The sequence below is a fragment of the Oncorhynchus tshawytscha genome, linkage group LG04, assembly GCF_018296145.1.
Source record: "Oncorhynchus tshawytscha isolate Ot180627B linkage group LG04, Otsh_v2.0, whole genome shotgun sequence".
Taxonomy (NCBI): Eukaryota; Metazoa; Chordata; class Actinopteri; order Salmoniformes; family Salmonidae; genus Oncorhynchus; species Oncorhynchus tshawytscha.
The window spans coordinates 52,459,142-52,481,508 of NC_056432.1; the positions used below are offsets into that span (position 1 = coordinate 52,459,142).

Here is a 22,367-nt window from a genome sequence, read left to right on the forward strand (position 1 = left end):
TGTTGTTGTTGTCGTCATGATCGCGTTATTATAGCCTAAGCAATGTGGTATAAACTCAACTGCATTCAATTGTAATTTTTAGTGGGCTATAGCTTTCATTAGGACTTTTGATCCATTAAAACACAGCAGGGGAGACGAATAAATATAGCTGCTTCTTCTGGTTAAGCCCTCATTCAGAAGCTCCAAATTATGTCTGAATCTTTTAGGATCGCTTTTTAATTAGCCTGCGTGCGTCTCCACCAAACAAAACCCAATCGCAGGGCCTCAATGGAACGTGGTCAATATGCAAAATTGATGACTATGGCTCTTTTGTGGAAGGGACATTGTGTGTTCCTTGCTTATGAAGTCTAATCCAATCATAAATTGCACTCTCTAGCCAATCAGCGATCCCGGGACGGCGCTTGAAAGCGACTCATGTAGAGAACTTTGTTGAACCTCATTGTTGAGGCTGACAGTTCTGAAAGGAGCTTTGGGGCAGCCTGCTATAAAACGCCTCTCCCCTGAGTAGAGGGGCCAGAGGAGTAAAGCTAGTCATTCAGATTGGAACCTATCAGATCCTCACTTGTTCTTGACGGAGTATTTCAACAGATCGTTTCGTGTTGCGTTATACTACAGACGGGACCATGATGATCCCAAGCGTCCTTGCGCCTAATGCGATGTACCCAGGCCTTTACCGCCCCTCCGCCTCCATGCCGCTCCAACGGTCTCTGCAGAACGCGTTTCCAACCCACTCCAGCTTTCTAGTGGAGGACCTGCTGCGGATAAGCAGGCCGGCGGAGTACCACTTCAGCCGGACGCTCCCCTCAGCAAGCGTCTCCCCGGCGACAACCACCACAACCATGTCCTTCAGTGCCATGCCACAGGAGCGCATCGTCTCTCCAACTGCCTCGACGCGTGAATCATGCTCTCCGAAAACGTCACAACCGAGTAGTAAAGACCCAACTTATCTTAAATTTGGAGTCAGCGCAATCCTGGCACCATCACCAAAGACCGGTAAGTGTGACGTTGGGAAAGTTGTACCTTCTTTACAATTGTTAATTTTAGCAGTTTCTTACACTTAGCATATTGTACAACAGATCAAAACATGTTTGTCTTTTCATGAGTGTTGCCTTGATTGTTGGCGTTCCTTGACACGTTATTTTCCTCTACAGCATCGCTGCCCCCCGCCATCCACCACAGTATGCACCCCAAGGCCTTCTCTCTCCCCTACTTCGACGGATCCTTTCACCCCGCCTTCTTCAGGTCGACATATTTCCCAGGTAAAGAACTCAATCATGCACTTTCAGACACCGTTGAGTTGCACTTTGCACACAGTTGATACTCACCCCTCCCTCGCCAGGGACAACGTTCAGAACTTTTCATATCAGCATGTTTTGTTGAACGACTTTTCCAAATGGACTCGAAATAAAGCTCTGAATGCTTTCTGCAAAGCTCTGAAAGTTGCACCTTTTTGCACATGCCCTGTATAGGCACTTAGCTTGTGAACTTTTCAGCGCTTTCAGAGTGGGTGTGATGGGGTGGGTGGAATTGATTCCATTTGCACTGACTTCTTTGCTGCTGAGATCACTGGTCGCTAATAAAGCCCTCTATTCCCCAAATGCTAATTAACCAATTATCCGAAATCATGACGGTTTAATTCCGAGGCGGGATGCGGGTCAAGCTCGTTCCCCCCACCGTCTCATGCGATAAGGTCATTTTAGAGTCTCCTCCGCACAGTCCCGCGTTTTCCCACAGGGCAGGGGCACTGGGCCACAGGATGCCAACAAGGCTTTCAGCACCATGACCAATTTGGTCAGCTCCCCCCGGCGCAAGCCACCCACGCACCCCAGAGTGACTTCTACCAGGCGGGCAAGAGGCGTGGACCAGTCATACACTAATTTCCCTATTAGGCGCCATTCACAGCTCTCAATATTCTCACAAGACCACATAGCTTGTTGTTGTGCCTGATTATGGGAAGTGCAACCATGAGTTGTGGATATGGAGGTAGTTTTAGCCCAAGTTATTTGGCAATAAATGGTAGGCTTACAGATAGGCATACATTTGAAAGTGTGCTATAATTAAGTGGCTTGGGAATAAGTATTCTTTGCATGAACAATAATCAAATCAGTGCACATTGAAACATGTCAGTGTTTTACTATATCTCTAACCTGAAAAAAACACCATGCCTTACACGTCCCCCTTCGTCTCTCAGTTTTTAAACTCTGGGGCCAATCAACAGGGCGAGATAAAGAATAATCTCTTAGAAAAGTCTATAAAGTCGCTAGTCCGTGCTTTCATTCAGACAAACCATAATGGAGTTGGAGTCTTTTCATGGGCTGCGCTGAATACCTTCACAAAACAGCTCGAGCGGCCTGAATAGCTTTTCGTGTTCATTTAATGAAAATGATTTGAGGGCAGAAAAAAATGCACCCTGGGCCCCTCGGCATCAGTATTCAGGTATGCAGTGGTGTTTAGTTTGAAAGTGTAAATCTCCTTTTGTTGCGATAATATATGGCCTTCGCAGCCTGTCCAGAGTCTTTTCTGCGTTAGTTCATTACTACACAATTACCGTTCACGGTTTATTAACTCCTCTATCCGCCCTCGCGGGGTTCCTTAAAGGATACGCTGCCTCTTTACCATACCAATGCGCCTGGGGACCGACCAATGTGCTAATTAGTCACCTCGTGCCATTTCACTCAAAAAGGAGATGTATTCCGTGGCCAAAGGGGAGAAGCATATTCAATCATAACAGATTGCAAAGTTTGTACACAAGTGTAAAAAAAGTAGGCTAGTTGGCTAAAGTAATAGCCTTCCAGGGGACGGAGGTTAACGTCTATTTTAAGCCCATTGCTACGTTTTGGCATGGTTTTATGAATGAACAGTGTTTATTTGTTGAATCAACGTTTCCCCCTCTCTTCTATAGCATCTTCATCGGTCGTGCCCATCCCAGGGACCTTCTCTTGGCCACTGGCCAACAGAGGGAAGCCGAGGAGAGGGATGCTCCGACGGGCAGTATTCTCTGACGTGCAGCGCAAAGCTCTGGAGAAGATGTTCCAGAAACAGAAATACATCAGCAAACCAGACAGGAAGAAGCTGGCCTCAAAGCTCGGTCTCAAAGACTCGCAGGTGAATCATTTACTTTTATTTGCACAGGGCTACGCTGTGCGTAATACGCGCGCAATTACTTTAACGCATATGCATGCTAAAGTCGATACTGTTTGTATTATTGAAACTCTCTAATAAAGTCAACCTCTACAAACTTAAACCGAACTAACTGGTAATACTATTCCTTCTCCGTCGCCAGGTTAAAATCTGGTTCCAGAACCGCAGAATGAAGTGGAGGAACTCTAAAGAGAGGGAGCTCCTGTCTTCAGGAGGTTGTCGCGAGCAGACCCTGCCCACCAAAACGAACCCACACCCAGACCTCAGCGACGTCGGCAAGAAGTCCTCCGCGGAGGAGGACGAGATGGAAGAGAACCCATTCGGCGCTAGAGGCGCGCCTGGCCTTTGCCATTCCCCCGCAGCGGGGCACGAGCTGTCCAACAGCGGCGGATCGAACCTCTCGTCGCCATCTCTCTCCAGCAAGCACTCGGAATTCTCAGAATCAGATGAAGAAGAGATCACAGTTTCTTAATTGATTTATAAAAACTCAGATATGTTTATAAAATGGTTATCCACAGGTTAACTGTACCTATGTGACCATGTTTGCAAGAGTCTGTATCCCTTAATTTAGACCCAACTACTAAGAAATGTATTTATTTCATATTCCACAATATTTTCAAACAATGAACTTCTGTCAAATCAATTTAGGCTACATCCATGATTATTTCTTTTAAAAATAAAGGCAGGGTTTATTTTATAGAAAGGGCCGGCTCTAGCCTTCTGGGGGACCCTAAGGGAGATTTTGTTGGGGGGCCCCCACCAAGAGGGCTTTTTTTTAGTGGCTCCCCTCTTGACAGCAGTGTTTTAAAGTGCATTTCCTTTAATTCTACACATTTTGACATGTGGCGAATGGAAAATGTTGCAGTTATAAAGAAAGTTTTCAGCAGGTCTAGACACTTTGCCATGGGGTGGAAAGAAAATGTGGCATTTTTATAACACATTTCATGCAATTCTACTCATTTTCCCATGGAGTTGTAAGACATTTTTGCAGCTTTAAAGCCATTTTTTGGAGTTCTACATATTTTGCCATGGTGTGGAGAGAAAATATTGACATTTTATAATAATGTCATTAAATTCTACTCATTTTGCCATGACATGTCATGTTAATGATAGCTGAGTTAGAGTGATTAATGGGGCTCTGGGCTCGGTCGGAATTCGGCCATGATTTTCTACAAGTTTAGATGACTGGTTAGACTAACTTACCAATCTAAAAATTGTTTGCAGGAATGGCTAATTGAGTGACTGTCAGTGACTGACAAAACAAGAGAAGAGCTGCTGATGCACAACCAAATTTCAAACTTGCACCTTGTGTATTCTACTATTCTAACTCTCAACAGTAAGTTGAGAATCTGACTGAGTTCAAAAAAATTATATAATGGGCCCTAGTGGCCCTAAGCGACCGCTTATATCGCTTATGCCTGGAGCCGTCCCTGTTTATAGGATATACTTAGAAATTATTTGCTGTTTTGCACAGCTCTTTCAATTGTACAGTATTTTGTACAACTATTTGTATGGATATTTTATGCCAAGAAAATGGAGTTACCTGGACTTACAGTTTTTATTGAAAAGTGTAGACATTTCGTGCATAATTTATACGGATTTGTTAATTCAATGTATTGTGTGTGTGTGTATATATATATATATATATATATATGTGTGTGTGTGCTAATATTTCACTATGTTTGTTATTTCAATGTATTGTGTGTATATATGTGTTAATATTTCACTATGTTTTGTACAAATACCAAATAAAATGTAACAGCTACATGGTATAACTTCTGTTACAAAACGGAAATGAACAACAGTAAAAAAAAAATCATTAAATAGATCGATAGGTTAATGCTAGTAGAGAGCCATAATTGATAGTCACATTGCATGAATTAATAAATAACCATGATTTTTATTGAATCACAAATAAGTTAAGACTAGTACAGTGATCTTCAGAATCAGTTCTCCAAGCTCTGGAGAGAACATTGACGATAAACTCCACACGCCTGCTCTGACGCAAAAGAGACTGTACACAAAATACTCCATTTTCAAGTAGTTACAAATTGGCTAGAAAAGTCATCAAAAATGTTGCAAGGTAATCAAGTATTTACACTGTTATGTGTACATATGTTTGTGTGTTGTTTTTTTTTTTTTACATAGCAAAGAAGGCTACACATTCATTAAGTTGTAAGAACATGTGAATTCAACAGCAACTCCATTCATTTCACCATCCCAAACTTCTCAAAGCGAGCAGGTCGTATCACCGGTGGACATACAGACAAACACATACATATCCGTTGTTTGTTGTGCTTGCATTCACTATGACAAGACGCCCTCTCCAAATGCACAGACACATTTGATTTGTAAATGAACAAAGACTGTACCAGCTCCCCAAAAACTATTCACAAAATCCGATCACTTGCTGTACATCTCTTGGCAGTGCTGAAAAAACCTTAAAGAACTGACATAAGGCTTGGCTTCAATTTTGAGTTTGAAATGAATGTTGCATAGGTTGGATGACTAAGAACTCTGAAAGATAATGGAAGCGACACTGGAAACAAATAACCTAATCGGACCCCCAAAAAACACACTTCTCCTCCTTGGATGAAGGTTTTTAGAGGAAAGGGGACAATATAAACAATTTCTGAAGCCAAGAAATAAAATATTGTTTTGACCTGAAGCCATAACCATTCTTAAATCTTTAACTTCTCCCATTTGTACCTTTTAAACATGACCTCAAGTAAAAATGACTTTAAACAAAGCAGCATATACATAATGTTACATATTCACTCAACATGTTGTCACGACAACAATAATCATTACACGACACATAATCAAAACAGACAACAAGCATGGCAAAGGCGTAAAGGGGAGTATAGAAGGTAGATGAGGTATAGAGATTAAAACAATTCCTTAATAAACATTCCCCCACATTTATTACACAATGATGTGTACTTTGAGCACCAACCAAATGTACTTTCACATGTTCACAATTCACATGTTCTTTCCCATCTCACAAGTTGTCCTTAGTAAGTTATATCCAAACTTTTACAAACTTCTCAGCATTGGGAGCAATACAATTCATTACATGTTATTAAAGCCCAAGTCCCTTTCCCTATTCAAGCCCTAATAACCTCTTAATAACATGGCATTAGTGTTTGATATGACGATAGTCGACGATGCTCTTCAAGCCACACCTGCCTAGGCACAACGCAAAGAGAGTGTCGACTTAAAGCCCTGTAAGTTTACGGCCAAAAAGACAAAATAAAAAAGTAGCTAATGCACAAAGTCTGTTACAAAAAAAAAGTAAGGCATCCTTATTTAAGTTCGGTCCAGCACCAAAATAGAGACTTTCGTCTGGAGAAGAAACTCATGCTACGGCGACCCGTTTGGGACAAAAGGAGTCACATGTAGGGGCAGGTGAATGGTGATGGGTGTGTGTGTGTGTGTCATTGGGGGCATAAGGAGGCATTTGGGAACCAGTGAATTTGGTCACAGTGGAGATGACAAAGATGACACCCTCAGCACCATGCTCCAAAGGAAAGGGCCTGTAGCTCAATCTGTAGCCCAGTTTGGAGCACTGCAGCTGGGGAAGAGCCGTGAGGAGCCTGGCTTGCTGATTGTGGTGGGTTTGGCTCAAAGATGCAGTCTCTTTTTTATCTTCTTAAATAAGGAGACCATGGTACTGATGCTGATAAGGAAAACGTTGAAGACGGTGAAGATGACGCACAGTGTAAAATCCTGGTTTATGTCAGTTGTTTTGTCTAAGTGGCACGTCCGGATTGGACGTAGGAGAGCGGTTAGCCATGACGGTGCAAAAATAGAACAGCGCAGCAGCTTTCTGTTTCACTCCTATTTTTTTCCTTCTTCAGTTCTTCTCTCATTTCGGGTTACCTGCACCCGTCGTGTTCTGGACATGACAATTAAAGTGGCTTGATTTTTTTTGTGTGGACGTGAGCTTGAAAAACACATTCAAAAGAAATGTTGTATTGACTGAACATAAAAACGTTAACTGAATGTATTTGTGTCTTCTTGGGAAGGGGGAGGAGTCGGATCACAATGTTGACTCCAGTGTTGAGTCCAGGATGTCGTGTTGGTGACTGTTGCTGTTAGAGTCGCTGTCGTATCTCTGAGGGCTGGAGGAAGTGGCTGCTTCCTTCAGCCTCATTAGCATATTCATCTGAGGACGGAGACGCAGGGGTCAAAGGTTAGCGTGAGCGTGACTGTGCGTGTCTGCGTTGTCTCCTGGATCTGCAGTGCCTGCTTGTGTGTGTGTTATGTGTTCACGTCATCTGTTTTGAGCATTTGCGTGTGTGCGCGCGCGTGTTGTCTCACCAGTGGGTCTGCGTCACAGTCGCTCTGCGGCGGCTCCTTCCTGATGCCCTCCCTGGGGGCAGAGTAACCGTCGAAGCCCACATCTTCTGGGCGGAGCTGCAGCAACGGGGGCCAGTCAGCAGGTGCGGTGGGCGTGGCTGACCAGGGGTAGCTGTCAATCACCCAGCATGCAGGGTCCTCCCACGCTGACCTACGGCCGTACAGCTACAGAGAGGGAGACGGATGGAGGGGAGAGAAAATTATAAGTATCAATGAAGAGGTATGATAATATTACGATAACACAGTGAGTGCCATAAATAATGCAAGTGCGTGTGTGCATATTTTTTGTATTTTTGTGACTGATATATTTGTGTGTGCCTGTGTGAATCCACATGCATGTGTTGTACGTGTGTGTTGCATGCCTTTGTGTGTTTATAGCCTACCTGCAGTCCCTCTCTGATTGCCTCCAGCATGTAGGGGATGATGGAGTAGTTCCAGAGGTCTGTGAACCACACCCTGGAGCCAGCCACATCCATGGGACATGACAGGAAGAGGCGTGGCCCTGGGGAGGCAAAGGTCAAAGGTCAGATGGATGTTAAATAGTGCCACTGTGCCTTTCCTTCCTATTTGGAAAATGAGTTTATGGCCAGATGAGGTTATGAATATTGAGAATATTGTGACCAAAGCACAATAACATGCATAAAACACATTATATTCCAAAATATATTTTTGTCAGATGTCCTCCGAGCACAAAATTTGCCTAATGTCAAGATTAGACCACATCCCACCCCATCGGTTTTGTTGATCCAAGAACCACAAATCTTAAAATTACTGTTCTTATCTTTTCCATTCATTTTGGATTGGGGCATAGAGCTGGTTTATGACGGTCTTGTGTTTTCTACCTACCGATGGTAACGTCAGAGGAGCTGTGTGCCTCTAGGAAGCGGTTGAGGTGGTGCCAGACGCGAGGGATCCAGTCAATGATCTTTACCAGCTCCAGGGTACGCTTGCGGCTGCCGATCTCTGTCTCGATCAGCTTCCTCCTCAGATAGCGACCAAGGAAGCCCTTCACCGGCTCCAAGTGATTGGCACACAGCACCCACCTGGTCACATATGCAAACAAGAGAGAGAGGAGGAGTTAATAGGTTAGGTACTCATTCATGAATACAGCCAATGAAGACGCTCCATCTTTCCATTCTGAAGGAATGGAGAGAGGACAATGGATTGCCGTCCAGTCTGTTGCTGCCACCTAGTGAAGAATCATGCAAAGTGCATTTCAAATTCAAACATTTTACTGTTTCATTTCAGTTTCTATTGAACTGTTGAGTTGGCCTACCTGAAGTTATGGTGGAGTTGTAGGTTGGGGTTAGAGGATGTGGCCTGGCTCATAGTACCGATGATGTAGGGGCTGGGAACAGAGAGAACACACACATACAGAAAATCAACACATTTACAATAAACACAATTGTGTGCGTGTGAGTGTGCATGTACTCACCAACATTGGTACTTGCAGTTGAACACTCCGTTGAAGATTTCTCCCAGAGAGGAGACATGGTGCAGGTTATCCAGTATGACCACTAGAGGGCTCTCTGCCTCTGGCCTGTCACTGCTGCACTGCTCAGCCAGGCCTGACAGGTACTGACGCAATTCCTAGAGAGAGAGAGAGAGGAGAGAAGAGAGAAGAGAGAGGAGAGAAGAGAGAGGAGAGAAGAGAGGGAGAGAGAGGAGGTTTACACACCAAGTCTTTTTTCAACGCACAAAAAAACCCTATTGAGTTGCTTTAACATTGACACACTTTTTCAAGTTCTGCCTCCAAGATACATATCTAATATAACAGGGGGGAAAGAAGGCAAATTAATTGTCACATCACACAAAGTATCGTCTCGCCAGTCGGTGAGGTGCTTCAGGGGCATAGCTACGTACCTTGCTAGATTTGTGGTCCACGTTAAAGGTGACGACGGAATGAGGGGTCAGGGGTCGGCCCTCCTGCAGGAGCAGGTGTCTTGCCAGACGATGAGCCAGGTGTGTTTTACCGGTGCCGCTGGGGCCAGAGAGAATGACACGGCGGTGCTCCCTCAGCAGAGACACGTAGCGCTGCAGCATGGGCTTAGGGATCAGGGTGTCAAACACCAGGCAGTCCACACTCTCACTGCTCACACCTAGAGAGGGAGAGAGAGGGAAATGCTTACACACAGAACCCATGTGCACAATACACACCAGATCGTAGGGAGAGATACACACATTTAGAGAAACACATGCATTCCTTACCTTTGAGCCTGATGTTGATGGTGTCACTGTCTCCAACCAGGTAGCCGCAGGGCAGCAGCTCGGGGGGGTGAGCGGTGCTGGTGTTGCTATGACGATGCACATCCCCGATGTTGTATCCCTCCACACTGTCACAGGTCAGCCCCAGCTGGCTCACTGGGTCCACATGGGTGATGTACTCCTACAGAAGCATAAGGGCAAAGGTCAAGGGTTAGGTGATATGCAACTCTACTATGAATTGCTTTGTGTTACTTATTTTGATATTGGAAAGAGAAATCAAATGAATTTGTATTTGTTTTTATTATGGATCCCCTTGGCAGCAGCTACTCTTCCTGGGGTCCAGCAAAATTAAGGCAGTTTATATAATTTTAGAAAACATTACAATACATTCACAGATTTCACAACACAATGTGTGCCCTCAGGCCCCTAGTCCACCACTACCACATATCTACAGTACAAAATCCATGTGTACATGTGTGTATCGTGTGTATGTTATTGTGTGTGTGTGTGTGTGTGTGTGTGTGTATGCATGTGTCTGTGCCTATGTTTGTGTTGCTTCACAATCCCTGCTGTTCCATAAGGTGTTTTTGTAATTGTTTTTTAAAATCTAATTTTAATGCTTGCAGCAGTTACTTGATGTGGAATAGAGTTCCATGTAGTCATGGCTCTATGTAGTACTGTGTGCCTCCCATAGTCTGTTCTGGACTTGGGGACTGTGAAGAGACCTCTTGTGGCATGTCTTGTGGGATATACATGGGTGTCCGAGTTGTGCGCCAGTATTTCAAACAGACAACTCGGCGCATTCAACATGTCAATACCTCTCATAAATACAAGTAGTGATGAAGTCAATCTTTCCTACACTTTGAGCCAGGAGAGATTGACATGCATATTAATAATGTTAGCTCCCTGTGTACATCCAAGGGCCCAGCCGTGCTGCCCTGTTCTGAGCCAATTGCAATTTTCCTTTTTTTGTGGCACCTGACCACACAACTGAACAGTAGTCCAGGAGCGACAAAACTAGGGCCTGTAGGACCTGCCTTGTTGTTAGTGCTGTTAAGGTAAGAGTAGCGCTCTATTATGGACGGACTTCTCGCCATCTTAGTTACTGTTGTATCAACACGTTTTGACCATGACAGTTTACAATCCAGGGTTACTCCAAGCAGTTTAGTCGCCTCAACTTGTTAAATTTCCACATTATTTATTACAAGATTTAGCTGAGGTTTAGGGTTTAGTGAATGATTTGTCCCAAATACAATGCCCGTAGAAATATTTAGGACTAAGTTATTCCTTGTTAGCCACTCTGAAACTAACTGCAGTCATTTCAGTCGCTGTAGTAGCTGACGTGTATAGTGTTGAGTCATCCGCATACATAGACACTCTGGCTTTACTTAAAGCCAGTGGCATGTCGTTAGTAAAGATTGAAAAAAAGTAAATGGGCCTAGACAGCTGCCCTGGCGAATTCCTGATTCTACCTGGATTATGTTGGAGTGGCTTCCATTAAAGAACACCCTCTGTGTTCTTTTAGACAGGTAACTCTTTATCCACAATATAGCAGGGGGTGTAAAGCCATAACACATACGTTCTTCCAGCAGCAGACTATGATCGATAATGTCAAAAGCCGCACTGAAGTCTAACAAAATAGCCCCCCCCCCTAATCTTTTTATCAACAATTCCTCTCAGCCAATCATTTGTGTAAGTGCTGTGCTTGTTGAATGCCCTTCCCTATAATTGTGCTGAAAGTTTGCTGTCAATTTGTTTACTGGAAAAGAGCATTTTTTCTCCAGAAGTTTACTAGGGGTTGGTAACAGGCTAATTGGTCGGTTATTTGAGACAGTATTTAATTTTTTTTTATTTAACCTTTATTTAACTAGGCAAGTCAGTTAAGAACAAATTCTTATTTACAATGATGGCCTACCCCGGACAAAATCTAACCCGGACAACGCTGGGCCAATTGTGCGGCCCTGTGGGACTCCAAATCACGGCCGGTTGTGATTCAGACTGGAAGCGGGCTTTACTATTCTTAGGTAGCGGAATGAATTTTGCTTCCCTCCAGGTCTGGGGACACAAACATTCTAGTAGGCTTAAATTGAAAATATGGCAAATAGGAGTGGCAATATCGTCCGCTATTATCCTCAGTAATATCCATCGAAGTTGTCAGACCCTGGTGGCTTGTCATTGTTGAAAGAAAAATATATTTTTAAAACTCTTCTACACTCACTTTACGGAATTCAAAATTACAATTCTTGTCTTTCAAAATTTGGTCAGATATACATTGATGTGTAGTGTAAGCGTTTGTTGCTGGCATGTCATGCCTAAGTTTGCTAATCTTGCCAATGAAAAAATCATTAAAGTAGTTGGCTCATTCATCACAAAACCAACTGATATTGCCATCCGATTCAATGAATGATGGAGCCGTGTTTGCTTTTCCCCCCAAAATGTCCTTTAAGGTGCTCCAAAGCTTGTTACTATCATTCTTTGTTTCATAGTGTAGTTTCTTCTTCTTTTTATCCAATTTAGTCACACGATTTTTCAATTTGCAATACGTTTGCCCAACGGTTGTGTAGCCAGACTTATTTGCCATTCCTTTTGCCTCATCCCCCTCAACCATACCATTTTTCAATTCCTCGTCAATCCACAGAGATTGAACCGTTTTTACAGTCACTTTCGTAATGAAGCCTTTAGTCATAAATGAAGTCAATAATTCCAGGGTTTTTACCTTGAAGAGGCGGCGGACCACCCCGTCCAAGATATCCCACTTGGTTTTACCACTCACACCGATACAGCCAATCAGGAAGTGGCGAGCCCTGGCCTCCTGGGAGAGGTACTCATCCAGACTGACCACTATCTTCACATGTCGTCCCTCTTTCCTCATCACTCCATCTCCCACTGTATCATCCAACAACATGTCTGAGAGGAGAGAGAGAAGAGTCAGACTCATACATCCACCCATTTCACCCAACCACACAATCAGGCAAACATACTCTCAAGGGCAATCACACCCAAACACAAATACAGAAGTACACACACTTAAAACACATGCTCACACATTTACTCAACTGTACAGATACCACATCAAAACATGCCGTTCTCACCCAGGCTGGTGGACTCGGTGAGGTTGATGCTGTGCTGGCACAGACCAGGCCCTGGTGTAGGGGTGTGTGTATGGTGAGGGGGCGAGGAGGAAATGGAGGCCTGGGAGGGGGCTCTGCTGCTCCCCGTACTCTCCAGCTTCAGACGGTCATTCTCTGCCTTCAGTTTCTCTATCTCCCCCTGAGAGAAAACACCCGAAAGACATAGCAACAGTCGGTCCACAAAACAGTGTGCGTGTGTGTGTGTGTGTGTGTGTGTGCATGCCCGTACGTTTCACCGTGTGTTGATGTGTTACCTGCATGTGGTTCATGGCCTCTCTGAGCTGGTCCAGTTGATGGGCCGAGCTGAGAGCCTCAAGGCGGATGTCTGTCAGCTTCATCTCCTTCTCCCTGAGCTCGCTGCGGAGCTGCATCACTGTCTCTGCCTCACCGTCCAGACAGTCCGACAGCCTACACACAGATTGATTCATTGATATAACTTGTACATTTTCTCTCTCTCTCTCTCACACACAGACACGAGCACACATACGCTCACACTCACACACACACACACACAAACCATATACGTACAGTGAGTTGGACTGCGAGTTCCTGAGCATGTGGCTGGAGGTTGTGGATCCATTGTGGGCGAGTTTGGGGGAGGAGGGGAGGGAGGAGTCCGTCATCTCCTCTATGTCAGAGTGGGACGAGGCAGACTTGGGAGACTTCTTCTTACTGAACGCCTGCTTGAAGGAGCTCCGCAACTGCAGGCGGGAGAGAGACAGAGAGGAGTGGAGGGTGAGTGTATGTGTGTGAGAGAGAGAGAGAAGAGTGAGGATACACTCCCAAGACAGACGGGGAGCAAGGGAAAGCAGGAGGAAAGCAGCGGAAGGCAGCTGTGAGGGGAGTGCCTGAGCAAGTGAGAAGTAGATCAAGAAAAGAGAGAAGGGAAGGAGAAGCAAAGGGGAAGAACTAGTGCTGTAGGGAGGCCGTGACTTGAGCTTATGCTCTAAACACAAATGAATGAGTGTCAGGTGGTTATTGTGTAACCACATACACCCTACATCAGCCTGATATTCCGTGTGTGTGTGTGTGTGTGTTTACAGACATCCAGTCCACTAACCTCACTTACTGTGTGTGTATAACTGTATAATGCACTGTAGACTGTAGAGAGAACTAGCTACACTGCAGTGAATAGGACTAGAAAAGAGCACCTAAGGCTATCGCGGAGACCACCCGTTTATGTAACTTTAATGTACAGCCAAAGCGGTATAGTATGTTTGCTACACGATTACTCTGAAATGGCGTCATTACAATTGAGCCTGATATTCCGTTTTTGTTTCAGAGCAGACTCAAAGTCACATCAGGAAAGGGATCAGGATAAAGAACACAACTGGAGAAGAAAGCAGAGGGATGATTGAGGACAGGAGAGGAAGGAGAGGGATTGGGTTAGTAACCTACGTAGTGCAGGGGGTTAGGTTAAGGTTAGCTTGAGGTTAAGCTGCCTTTCGTTTTTTTTAATCCACTCTTACCTCATAGACCTGCCATATGAAGCGATAGCACAGAGGAAGACAGAGAGAGAGAGAGAGAGAGAGAGACACACACACACAAAACAGCAGAGGTTCAGTGGGGAGTGTGTGAGCGTGTTAGTGGTAGGGACAGCCAGCGTTCAGTGGAGGCTACAGAAAGTGTACTGTGGTAAATGCTCTAAGGAATGTCAAAAGTCCAATCTTAGGAATCGGCAGCGCAATCTACACTTCTAGAACGTGTACCATTAGAATCTCTGAACAGGGTACAGAATGGAAGGCAATTAAAATAGAATGTATGCACTCGAATAGGAATACAACCGTTCGGCACCATAAGATACCAAATCCATTTGTTTCAACCCACACTGGTGCAGACTAATGTCCTTCTAATAGGAGGCTCATGTACGGTCCACTACCCTTCTTACCATGATACTTCACAGACAGCCCACATACACCCTACATACTACACCCTACCACATATGGCTTATCCAATCAGCAAATTATCAGGGGACCCGCCTATTTTCTGTGCAAAAAGCACGTGAGAACCATGGGCTCTCTGAGAATAGCTTATTATCACTAGATCTTAAACATGTCACGTTACTTTTGCTTGTTGAAACTGCATATGGACTAGAGTTCGAACCGATTAATCGGAATGGCCGATTAATTAGGGTCGAATTCAAGCTTTCATAACAATCGGAAATCGGTATTTCTGGACACCGATTTTGCCGATTTTTTTTTTACACCTTTATTTAATCTTTATTTGACTGGGCAAGTCAGTTAAGAACACATTCTTATTTTCAATGACGGCCTAGGAACGGTGGGTTAACTGCCTCGTTCAGGGGCAGAACGACAGATTTTCACCTTGTCAGGTCGGGGATCCAATCTTGCGACCTTACAGTTAACTCATCCTTGTGCACTCCACAAGGAGACTGCCTGTTACGCAAATGCAGTAAGCCAAGGTAAGTTGCTAGCTAGCATTAAACTTATCTTATAAAAACAATCAATCAATCATAATCACTAGTTAACTACACATGGTTGATGATATTACTAGATATAATCTAGCGTGTCCTGAGTTGCATATAATCTGACTGAGCATACAAGTATCTAAGTATCTGACTGAGCGGTGGTAGGCAGAAGCAGGCGCATAAACATTCATTCAAACAGCACTTTCATGCATTTTGACAACAGCTCGTTGTTGTGCGTTAAGCATTGCGCTGTTTATGACTTCAAGCCTATCAACTCCCGAGATGAGGCTGGTGTAACCAATGCGAAATGGCTAGCTAGTTAGCGCGCGCTAATAGCGTTATAAACGTCACTCGCTCTGAGCCTGTGGTTGTTTCCCTTGCTCTGCATGCGTAATGCGGCTTCGAGGGTGGCTGTTGTCGTCGTGTACCTGGTTCGAGCCCAGGGAGGAGAGATGAGAGGGACGGAAGCTACAGTATTTGATACACTGCCGATTTGGCAGGTTTTCCTACTTACAGAGCATGTAGAGGTCTGTAATTTTTTATCATAGGTACTCTTCAACTGTGAGAGACGGAATCTAAAACAAAAATCCAGAAAATCACATTGTATGATTTTTTAGTAATTCATTTGCATTTTATTGCATGACATAAGTATTTGATACATCAGAAAAGCAGAACATAATATTTGGTACAGAAACCTTTGTTTGCAATTACAGAGATCATACTTTTCCTGTAGTTCTTGACCATGTTTGCACACACTGCAGCAGGGATTTTGGCCCACTCCTCCATACAGACCTCCAGATCCTTCAGGTTTCGGGGCTGTCACTGGGCAATACGGACTTTCAGCTCCCTCCAAAGATTTTCTATTGGGTTCAGGTCTGGAGACTGGCTAGGCAACTCCAGGACCTTGAGATGCTTCTTACGGAGGACATTGAGATGGTTCTTACGGAGCCACTCCTTAGTTGCCCTGGCTGTGTGTTTCGGGTCGTTGTCATGCTGGAAGACCCAGCCACTACCCATCTTCAATGCTCTTACTGAGGGAAGGAGGTTGTTGGCCAAGATCTCGCGATACATGGCCCCATCCATCCTCCCCTCAATACGGTGCAGTTGTCCTGTCCCCTTTGCAGAAAAGCATCCCCAAAGAATTATGTTACCACCTCTATGCTTCATGGTTGGGATGGTGTTCTTGGGGTTGTACTCATCCTTCTTCTTCCTCCAAACACGGCGAGTGGAGTTTAGACCAAAAAGCTATAATTTTATTCTCATCAGACCACATGACCTTCTCCCATTCCTCCTCTGGATCATCCAGATGGTCATTGGCAAACTTCAGACGGGCCTGGACATGCGCTGGCTTGAGCAGGGGGACCTTGCGTGCGCTGCAGGATTTCAATCCATGACGGCGTAGTGTGTTGCTAATGGTTTTCTTTGAGACTGTGGTCCCAGCTCTCTTCAGGTCATTGACCAGGTCCTGCTGTGTAGTTCTGGGCTGATCCCTCACCTTCCTCAACAATTGTTGCCTTCTCACCAAGCTGCTTGCCTATTGTACTGTAGCCCATCCCAGCCTTGTGCAGGTCTACAATTTTAGCCCTGATGTCCTTACACAGCTCTCTGGTCTTGGCCATTGTGGAGAGGTTGGAGTCTGTTTGATTGAGTGTGTGGACAGGTGTCTTTTATACAGGTAATGAGTTCAAACTGGTGCGGTTAATACAGGTAATGAGTGGAGAACAGGAGGGCTTCTTAAAGAAAAACTAACAGGTCTGTGAGAGCCGGAATTCTTACTGGTTGGTAGGTGATCAAATACTTATGTCATGCAATAAAATACAAATTAATTAATTTCTGGATTTTTTTCTTCTTCTGGAGTTTAGATTCCGTCTCTCACAGTTGAAGTGTACCTATGATAAAAAATTACAGACCTCTACATGCTTTGTAAGTAGGAAAACCTGCAAAATCGGCAGTGTATCAAATACTTGTTCTCCCCACTGTATACTGTTACACTGGCAGTACTAAAGTGCCTATAAGAACATCCAATAGTCAAAGGTATATGAAATACAAATGGTATAGAGAGAAATAGTCCTATAATTCCTATAATAACTACAACCTAAAACTTCTTACCTGGGAATATTGAAGACTCATGTTAAAAGGAACCACCAGCTTTCATATGTTCTCATGTTCTGAGCAAGGAACTTGAACGTTATCTTTTTTACATGGCACTTTTACTTTCTTCTCCAACACTTTGTTTTTGCATTATTTAAAACAAATTGAACATGTTTCATGATTTTATTTGAGGCTAAATTGATTTTATTGATGTATTATATTAAGTTAAAATAAGTGTTCGTTCAGTATTGTTGTAATTGTCATTATTACAAATAAATACAAAACAAATCGGCCGATTGATCGGTATTGGCTTTTTTGGTCCTCCAATAATCGGTATCGGAGCTGAAAAATCATAATCGGTCGACCTAATATAGACAGTACACCAGTCAACACAAAGTGGATTGGGATTGGGATAAATCTATAGAGCTACAAATATAGAAATTCAAAGCTAAAGCCAGCTTTACACAGGGTCACTTCAATGTTATTGCATCTATGGGAAAAGAGGATAGGAACACAAATCACTAGGGTCTAGACAGGTTCAATAGCAGCCAATACCATGAAGCAAATAAGAGTGGGGCTCAATTCCATTTCAAATCCTGTTGGAAACCAAATTCCTCTATTGACATGTAATACAATTTCTGAAATGTTATTGGAATTGAGCCCAAGTCTGGAGGATCGACTAGGAGATAGATTTGCTACAGACACTACAGCAGTGACACACTGGGTATGAAAGCAGCTCTCACAACAACAATCAGCTTATCAAGACACTGTTGATGTAGGCAACGAAACAGAGTCTAATAGTATATTTAGAGTCTCAAGCGTAGCTGTTTCCATCTAGCATCTTTGAAGCGGTACACATACAAATACTTGACACGAAAGCTTTCAGGTTGATCACTATTTTGTTGCCTACAGATGTCAACATAAAGGCACGCAGCCTAAAAGCATCTATAGTAACCTAAACACAAATAGGATGCATACATCATCATCTTCAAACTGTCCTCCTGTGCAAGACACGATCTGTCAGCAACAAGGAGCAAGAGGGAACACAACAAGAAATGGAACAGCGTTAACTTCCTGTATCGACAGGAAATTGAAAATATTTGAAAGTGTTCTGCATTTCTCTATTTCACAAAACCTCTACAATTGTAGATCTAGGTAACATACCAAATGACACACTATTCCCTATACAGTACACTCTTTTTTTTAACAGTAACTGAGTCTATAAGGAGAGCTAATTGCATTGCAATCCCCTTGGCCCCTGTGCAAGATGCCTGAGAAAGAGACCCCAGAGTGTGAGTTACAAACACATATATTACGAGAGACGAAACAAGTGAGACAGAGACAAACCTAAAAACAAGTTGTTAGATGTCATTTGGAGTAAGATATGTTTGTGTGTGTGTTGTTTGTTAGTGAGTGATCACGATCATACTCAGTTCCCGTGTGTGTGTAATGTGCATGTGTGAGTGTGCACTTGTGCATGTCTACGAAAGCACATACCCAGTTCTTCTTGTTCTTCTTCTTGTTCTTAGCGTCGGCGTCCATGTTGGATCCCACACTTGAGTGGCTGGTTGCACTGGCAATGCTGCTGACGCTGTCTGACGAGTGCTGTCTCCTCATCCGTAGGTCTGGCTGCTGCTGCTGCTGCTGCAGGGAGCTGCCATTACTACCACCACCACCTGAGAAAGAACCTGAGAAAGAGGGAAGGAGAGGGAGGAGGTTTAGAGAGAGAGAGAGAGAGAGAGAGAGACTTGTTTGAAAGACTCGGAAAGAATACAGTATCACAGCATTGGGGGAAGTCTATAAGTTCACTTTTCCCTTGCCAGGTGTAAGCTTCAAGGTAGAGTCAGTGATATGATGTAAATAACCTCACACTCAACGTCAACAAAACTAAGGAGATGATTGTGGACTTCAGGAAACAGCAGAGGGAACACCCCCCCATCCACATCGATGGAACAGTAGTGGAGAGGGTAGCAAGTTTTAAGTTCCTCGGCATACACATCACAGACAAACTGAATTGGTCCACTCACACAGACAGCATCGTGAGGAAGGCGCAGCAGCGCCTCTTCAACCTCAGGAGGCTGAAGAAATTCGGCTTGTCACCAAAAGCACTCACAAATTTCTACAGATGCATAATCGAGAGCATCCTGGCGGGCTGTATCACCGCCTGGTACGGCAACTGCACCGCCCTCAACCGTAAGGCTCTCCAGAGGGTAGTGAGGTCTGCACAACGCATCACCGGTGGCAAACTACCTGCCCTCCAGGACACCTACACCACCCGATGCTACAGGAAGGCCATAAAGATCATCAAGGACATCAACCACCCGAGCCACTGCCTGTTCACCCCGCTGTCATCCAGAAGGCGAGGTCAGTACAGGTGCATCAAAGCTGGGACCGAGAGACTGAAAAACAGCTTCTATCTCAAGGCCATCAGACTGTTAAACAGCCACCACTAACATTGAGTGGCTACTGCCAACACACTGACACTGACACTGACTCAACTCCAGCCACTTTAATAATGGGAATTGATGGGAAATGATGTAAATATATCACTAGCCACTTTAAACAATGCTACCTTATATAATGTTACTTACCCTACATTATTCATCTCATATGCATACGTAGATACTGTACTCTATATCATCGACTGCATCCTTATGTAATACATGTATCACTAGCCACTTTAACTATGCCACTTGGTTTACATACTCATCTCATATGTATATACTGTACTCGATATCATCTACTGTATCTTGCCTATGCTGCTCTGTACCATCACTCATTCATATATCCTTATGTACATATTCTTTATCCCCTTACACTGTGTATAAGACAGTAGTTTTTTGGGGAATTGTTAGTTAGATTACTTGTTCGTTATTACTGCATTGTCGGAACTAGAAGCACAAGCATTTCGCTACACTCGCATTAACATCTGCTAACCATGTGTATGTGACAAATAAAATTTGATTTGATTTGATGCATAAAATAAAGAGCATAGTGCAGGGTTCCCCAACTGGTGGGGCGCGGGTGATTTTTTTTGGCCCCCCAAGTTTTCTGAGCAAGTTTGGGACATAAAAGACTGTAAAAATACAGTAGCAGAAAATCATTTCCAAGTGATTTTCAGTTTGGAAATCTGTTCTAAAGTATTCCCATGTATGGTATCCCTACAGTGAAGCATGGTGGTTGCAGCATTAAGCTGTGAGGATGTTTTTCAGCAGCAGGGACTGGGAGACTAGTCAGGATCAAAGAAAAGATGAATAAAGCATAGTACAGAGAGATCCTTGATGAAAACCTGCTCCAGAGCGCTCAGGACCTCAGACGGGGCAGTGGGTTCACCTTGCAACAGGACAACGACCATAAGCACACAGCCAAGACAACGTAGGAGTGGCTTCGGGACAAGTGTCTGAATGTCATTGAGTGGCCCAGCCAGACCCTGGTCTTGAACCCGATCGAACATCTCTGGAGAGACCTGAAAATAGCTGTGCAGCGACACTCCCCATCCGACCTGACAGAGCTTGAGAGAATCTGCAGAGAAGAATGGGAGAAACTCGCCAAATACACGTGTGCCAAGCTTGTAGTGTCATACCCAAGAAGACTCGAGGCTGTAATCGCTGCCAAAGGTGCTTCAACAAAGTACTGAGAAAAGGGTCTGAATTGTATGTAAATGTGATATTTCAGCTTTTTATTTGTAATAACTTTGCAAAAATGTCTAAAAAAACTGTTTTTGCTTTGTCATTATGGGGTATTGTGTGTAGATTGACAAGGAAAAAGTCAAAGGCTCTGAATACTTTCCAAATGCACTGTATCTGTGATCCTATACAAATGTAAGCTAGGTTTGAAAATATTCTGTTTTACTCAAATATTATATGTGTTCGCTTCTTGTGGTCAATTTGCAATCTACAAATGATTTGTAATTATGTTCCGGCCAACTGACCATCCGCTCAAGAAAAAAAATCAGCCCGCGGCTGTAGTAGTTTACACCTGGCATAGTGGGTAAATTTACGCTACACCTAAGAGCTTTGAAGTGCGAGGCTTAACTTCTCTGCTGTCTTGGTCCCGTAGAAGTCTTGCATTTCGCTCATCATAATACACAACATGGCCAAAAGCATGTGGAACATCTCATCTCATGCTCGTCAAACATCTCATTCCAAATTCATGAAAATGAATATGGAGTTGGTCCACCCTTTGCTGCTATAACAGCCTACATTCTTCTGGGAAGGCTTTCCACTAGATTTTGGAACATTGCTGCGGGGACTTGCTTCGATTCAGCCACGAGCGTTAGTGAGGTCAGGCACTGATGTTAGGCCTGGCTCGCAGTTAGCGTTCCAATTCATCCCAAAGGTGTTCGATGGGGTTGATGTCAGGGCTCTGTGCAGGCCAGATCTCGACAAACCATTTCTGTATGGACCTAGCTTTGTGTACGGGGGCATTATAATGCTACAGCAGGAAAGGGCCTCCCCCAAAATGTTGCTACAAAGGGGCCTAGCCCGAACCACGAAAAACAGCCCCAGACCATTATTCCTCCTCCACCAAAATTTACAGTTGGTACTATGCATTGGGGCAGGTAGCGTTCTCCCTGCATCCGCCAAACCCAGATCCGTCCCGTCGGACTGTCAGAGGATGAATTGTGATTCATCACGCCAGAGAGCGCGTTTCCACTGCTTCAGAGTCCAATGGCGGCGAGCTTTACACCATTCCAGCCGACGCTTGGCATTGCGCATGATGATCTTAGCCTTGTGTGTGGCTGCTCGGCCATGGAAACCCATTTCATGAAGCTCCCGACAAACAGTTATTGTGCTGATGTTGCTTCCAGAGGCAGTTTGGAACTCAGTAGTGAGTGTTGCAACGGTGGACAGACGATTTTTACTCGCTACGCGCATCAGCACTGTGAGCTTGTGTGGTCTACCACTTCGCTGTTGAGCCGTTGCTGCTCCTAGATGTTTCCACTTCACAATAACAGCACTTACAGTTGATCAGGGCAGCTCTAAGCGGGGCAGAAATTTGACGAACTG

At 44.2% G+C, this 22,367-nt stretch overlaps 2 protein-coding genes across 9 annotated transcripts in view; one reads left to right on the forward strand and one right to left on the reverse strand.

The window, feature by feature from the left end:
* The first annotated feature begins 401 nt into the window (after positions 1-401).
* LOC112249734 (homeobox protein DBX1-A-like) lies at positions 402-4,438 on the forward strand. The gene is made up of 4 exons (XM_024419512.2): positions 402-993; positions 1,152-1,259; positions 2,903-3,105; positions 3,284-4,438. The coding sequence occupies exons 1-4, from the start codon at positions 624-626 to the stop codon at positions 3,611-3,613; spliced, it is 1,011 nt and encodes a 336-aa protein (XP_024275280.1). The 5' UTR covers positions 402-623; the 3' UTR covers positions 3,614-4,438.
* A 579-nt stretch (positions 4,439-5,017) lies between these two features.
* LOC112248974 (neuron navigator 2a) overlaps positions 5,018-22,367 on the reverse strand; it is a 133,497-nt gene continuing 116,147 nt past the window's right edge. For 5 of the 8 annotated variants that reach the window (XM_042320867.1, XM_042320866.1, XM_042320865.1 and 2 more), the window contains 14 exons: positions 18,856-19,046; positions 18,337-18,375; positions 13,368-13,540; positions 13,094-13,247; positions 12,801-12,978; positions 12,425-12,615; positions 9,712-9,889; positions 9,367-9,602; positions 8,939-9,093; positions 8,780-8,851; positions 8,350-8,546; positions 7,887-8,005; positions 7,465-7,668; positions 5,018-7,309 (listed from right to left, as the gene is read on the reverse strand). In XM_042320867.1, the coding sequence (XP_042176801.1) occupies positions 7,184-7,309; positions 7,465-7,668; positions 7,887-8,005; positions 8,350-8,546; positions 8,780-8,851; positions 8,939-9,093; positions 9,367-9,602; positions 9,712-9,889; positions 12,425-12,615; positions 12,801-12,978; positions 13,094-13,247; positions 13,368-13,540; positions 18,337-18,375; positions 18,856-19,046 (2,213 nt within the window). In that variant the 3' untranslated portion in view covers positions 5,018-7,183. The remainder of the gene's footprint in view (positions 7,310-7,464; positions 7,669-7,886; positions 8,006-8,349; positions 8,547-8,779; positions 8,852-8,938; positions 9,094-9,366; positions 9,603-9,711; positions 9,890-12,424; positions 12,616-12,800; positions 12,979-13,093; positions 13,248-13,367; positions 13,541-18,336; positions 18,376-18,855; positions 19,047-22,367) is intronic. The other 3 variants (XM_042320868.1, XM_042320869.1, XM_042320862.1) reach the window with 1 other exon arrangement.

What these genes read in the sequence shown, in the direction of transcription:
- LOC112249734 (XM_024419512.2), top strand. Translation starts at nt 624, where the DNA reads ATGATGATCCCAAGCGTCCTTGCGCCTAATGCGATGTACCCAGGCCTT. An exon ending in GGCACCATCACCAAAGACCG is followed by an intron (nt 994 to 1,151) that starts GTAAGTGTGACG and finishes TTTCCTCTACAG; the next exon opens with CATCGCTGCCCCCCGCCATC. An exon ending in CAGGTCGACATATTTCCCAG is followed by an intron (nt 1,260 to 2,902) that starts GTAAAGAACTCA and finishes TCTCTTCTATAG; the next exon opens with CATCTTCATCGGTCGTGCCC.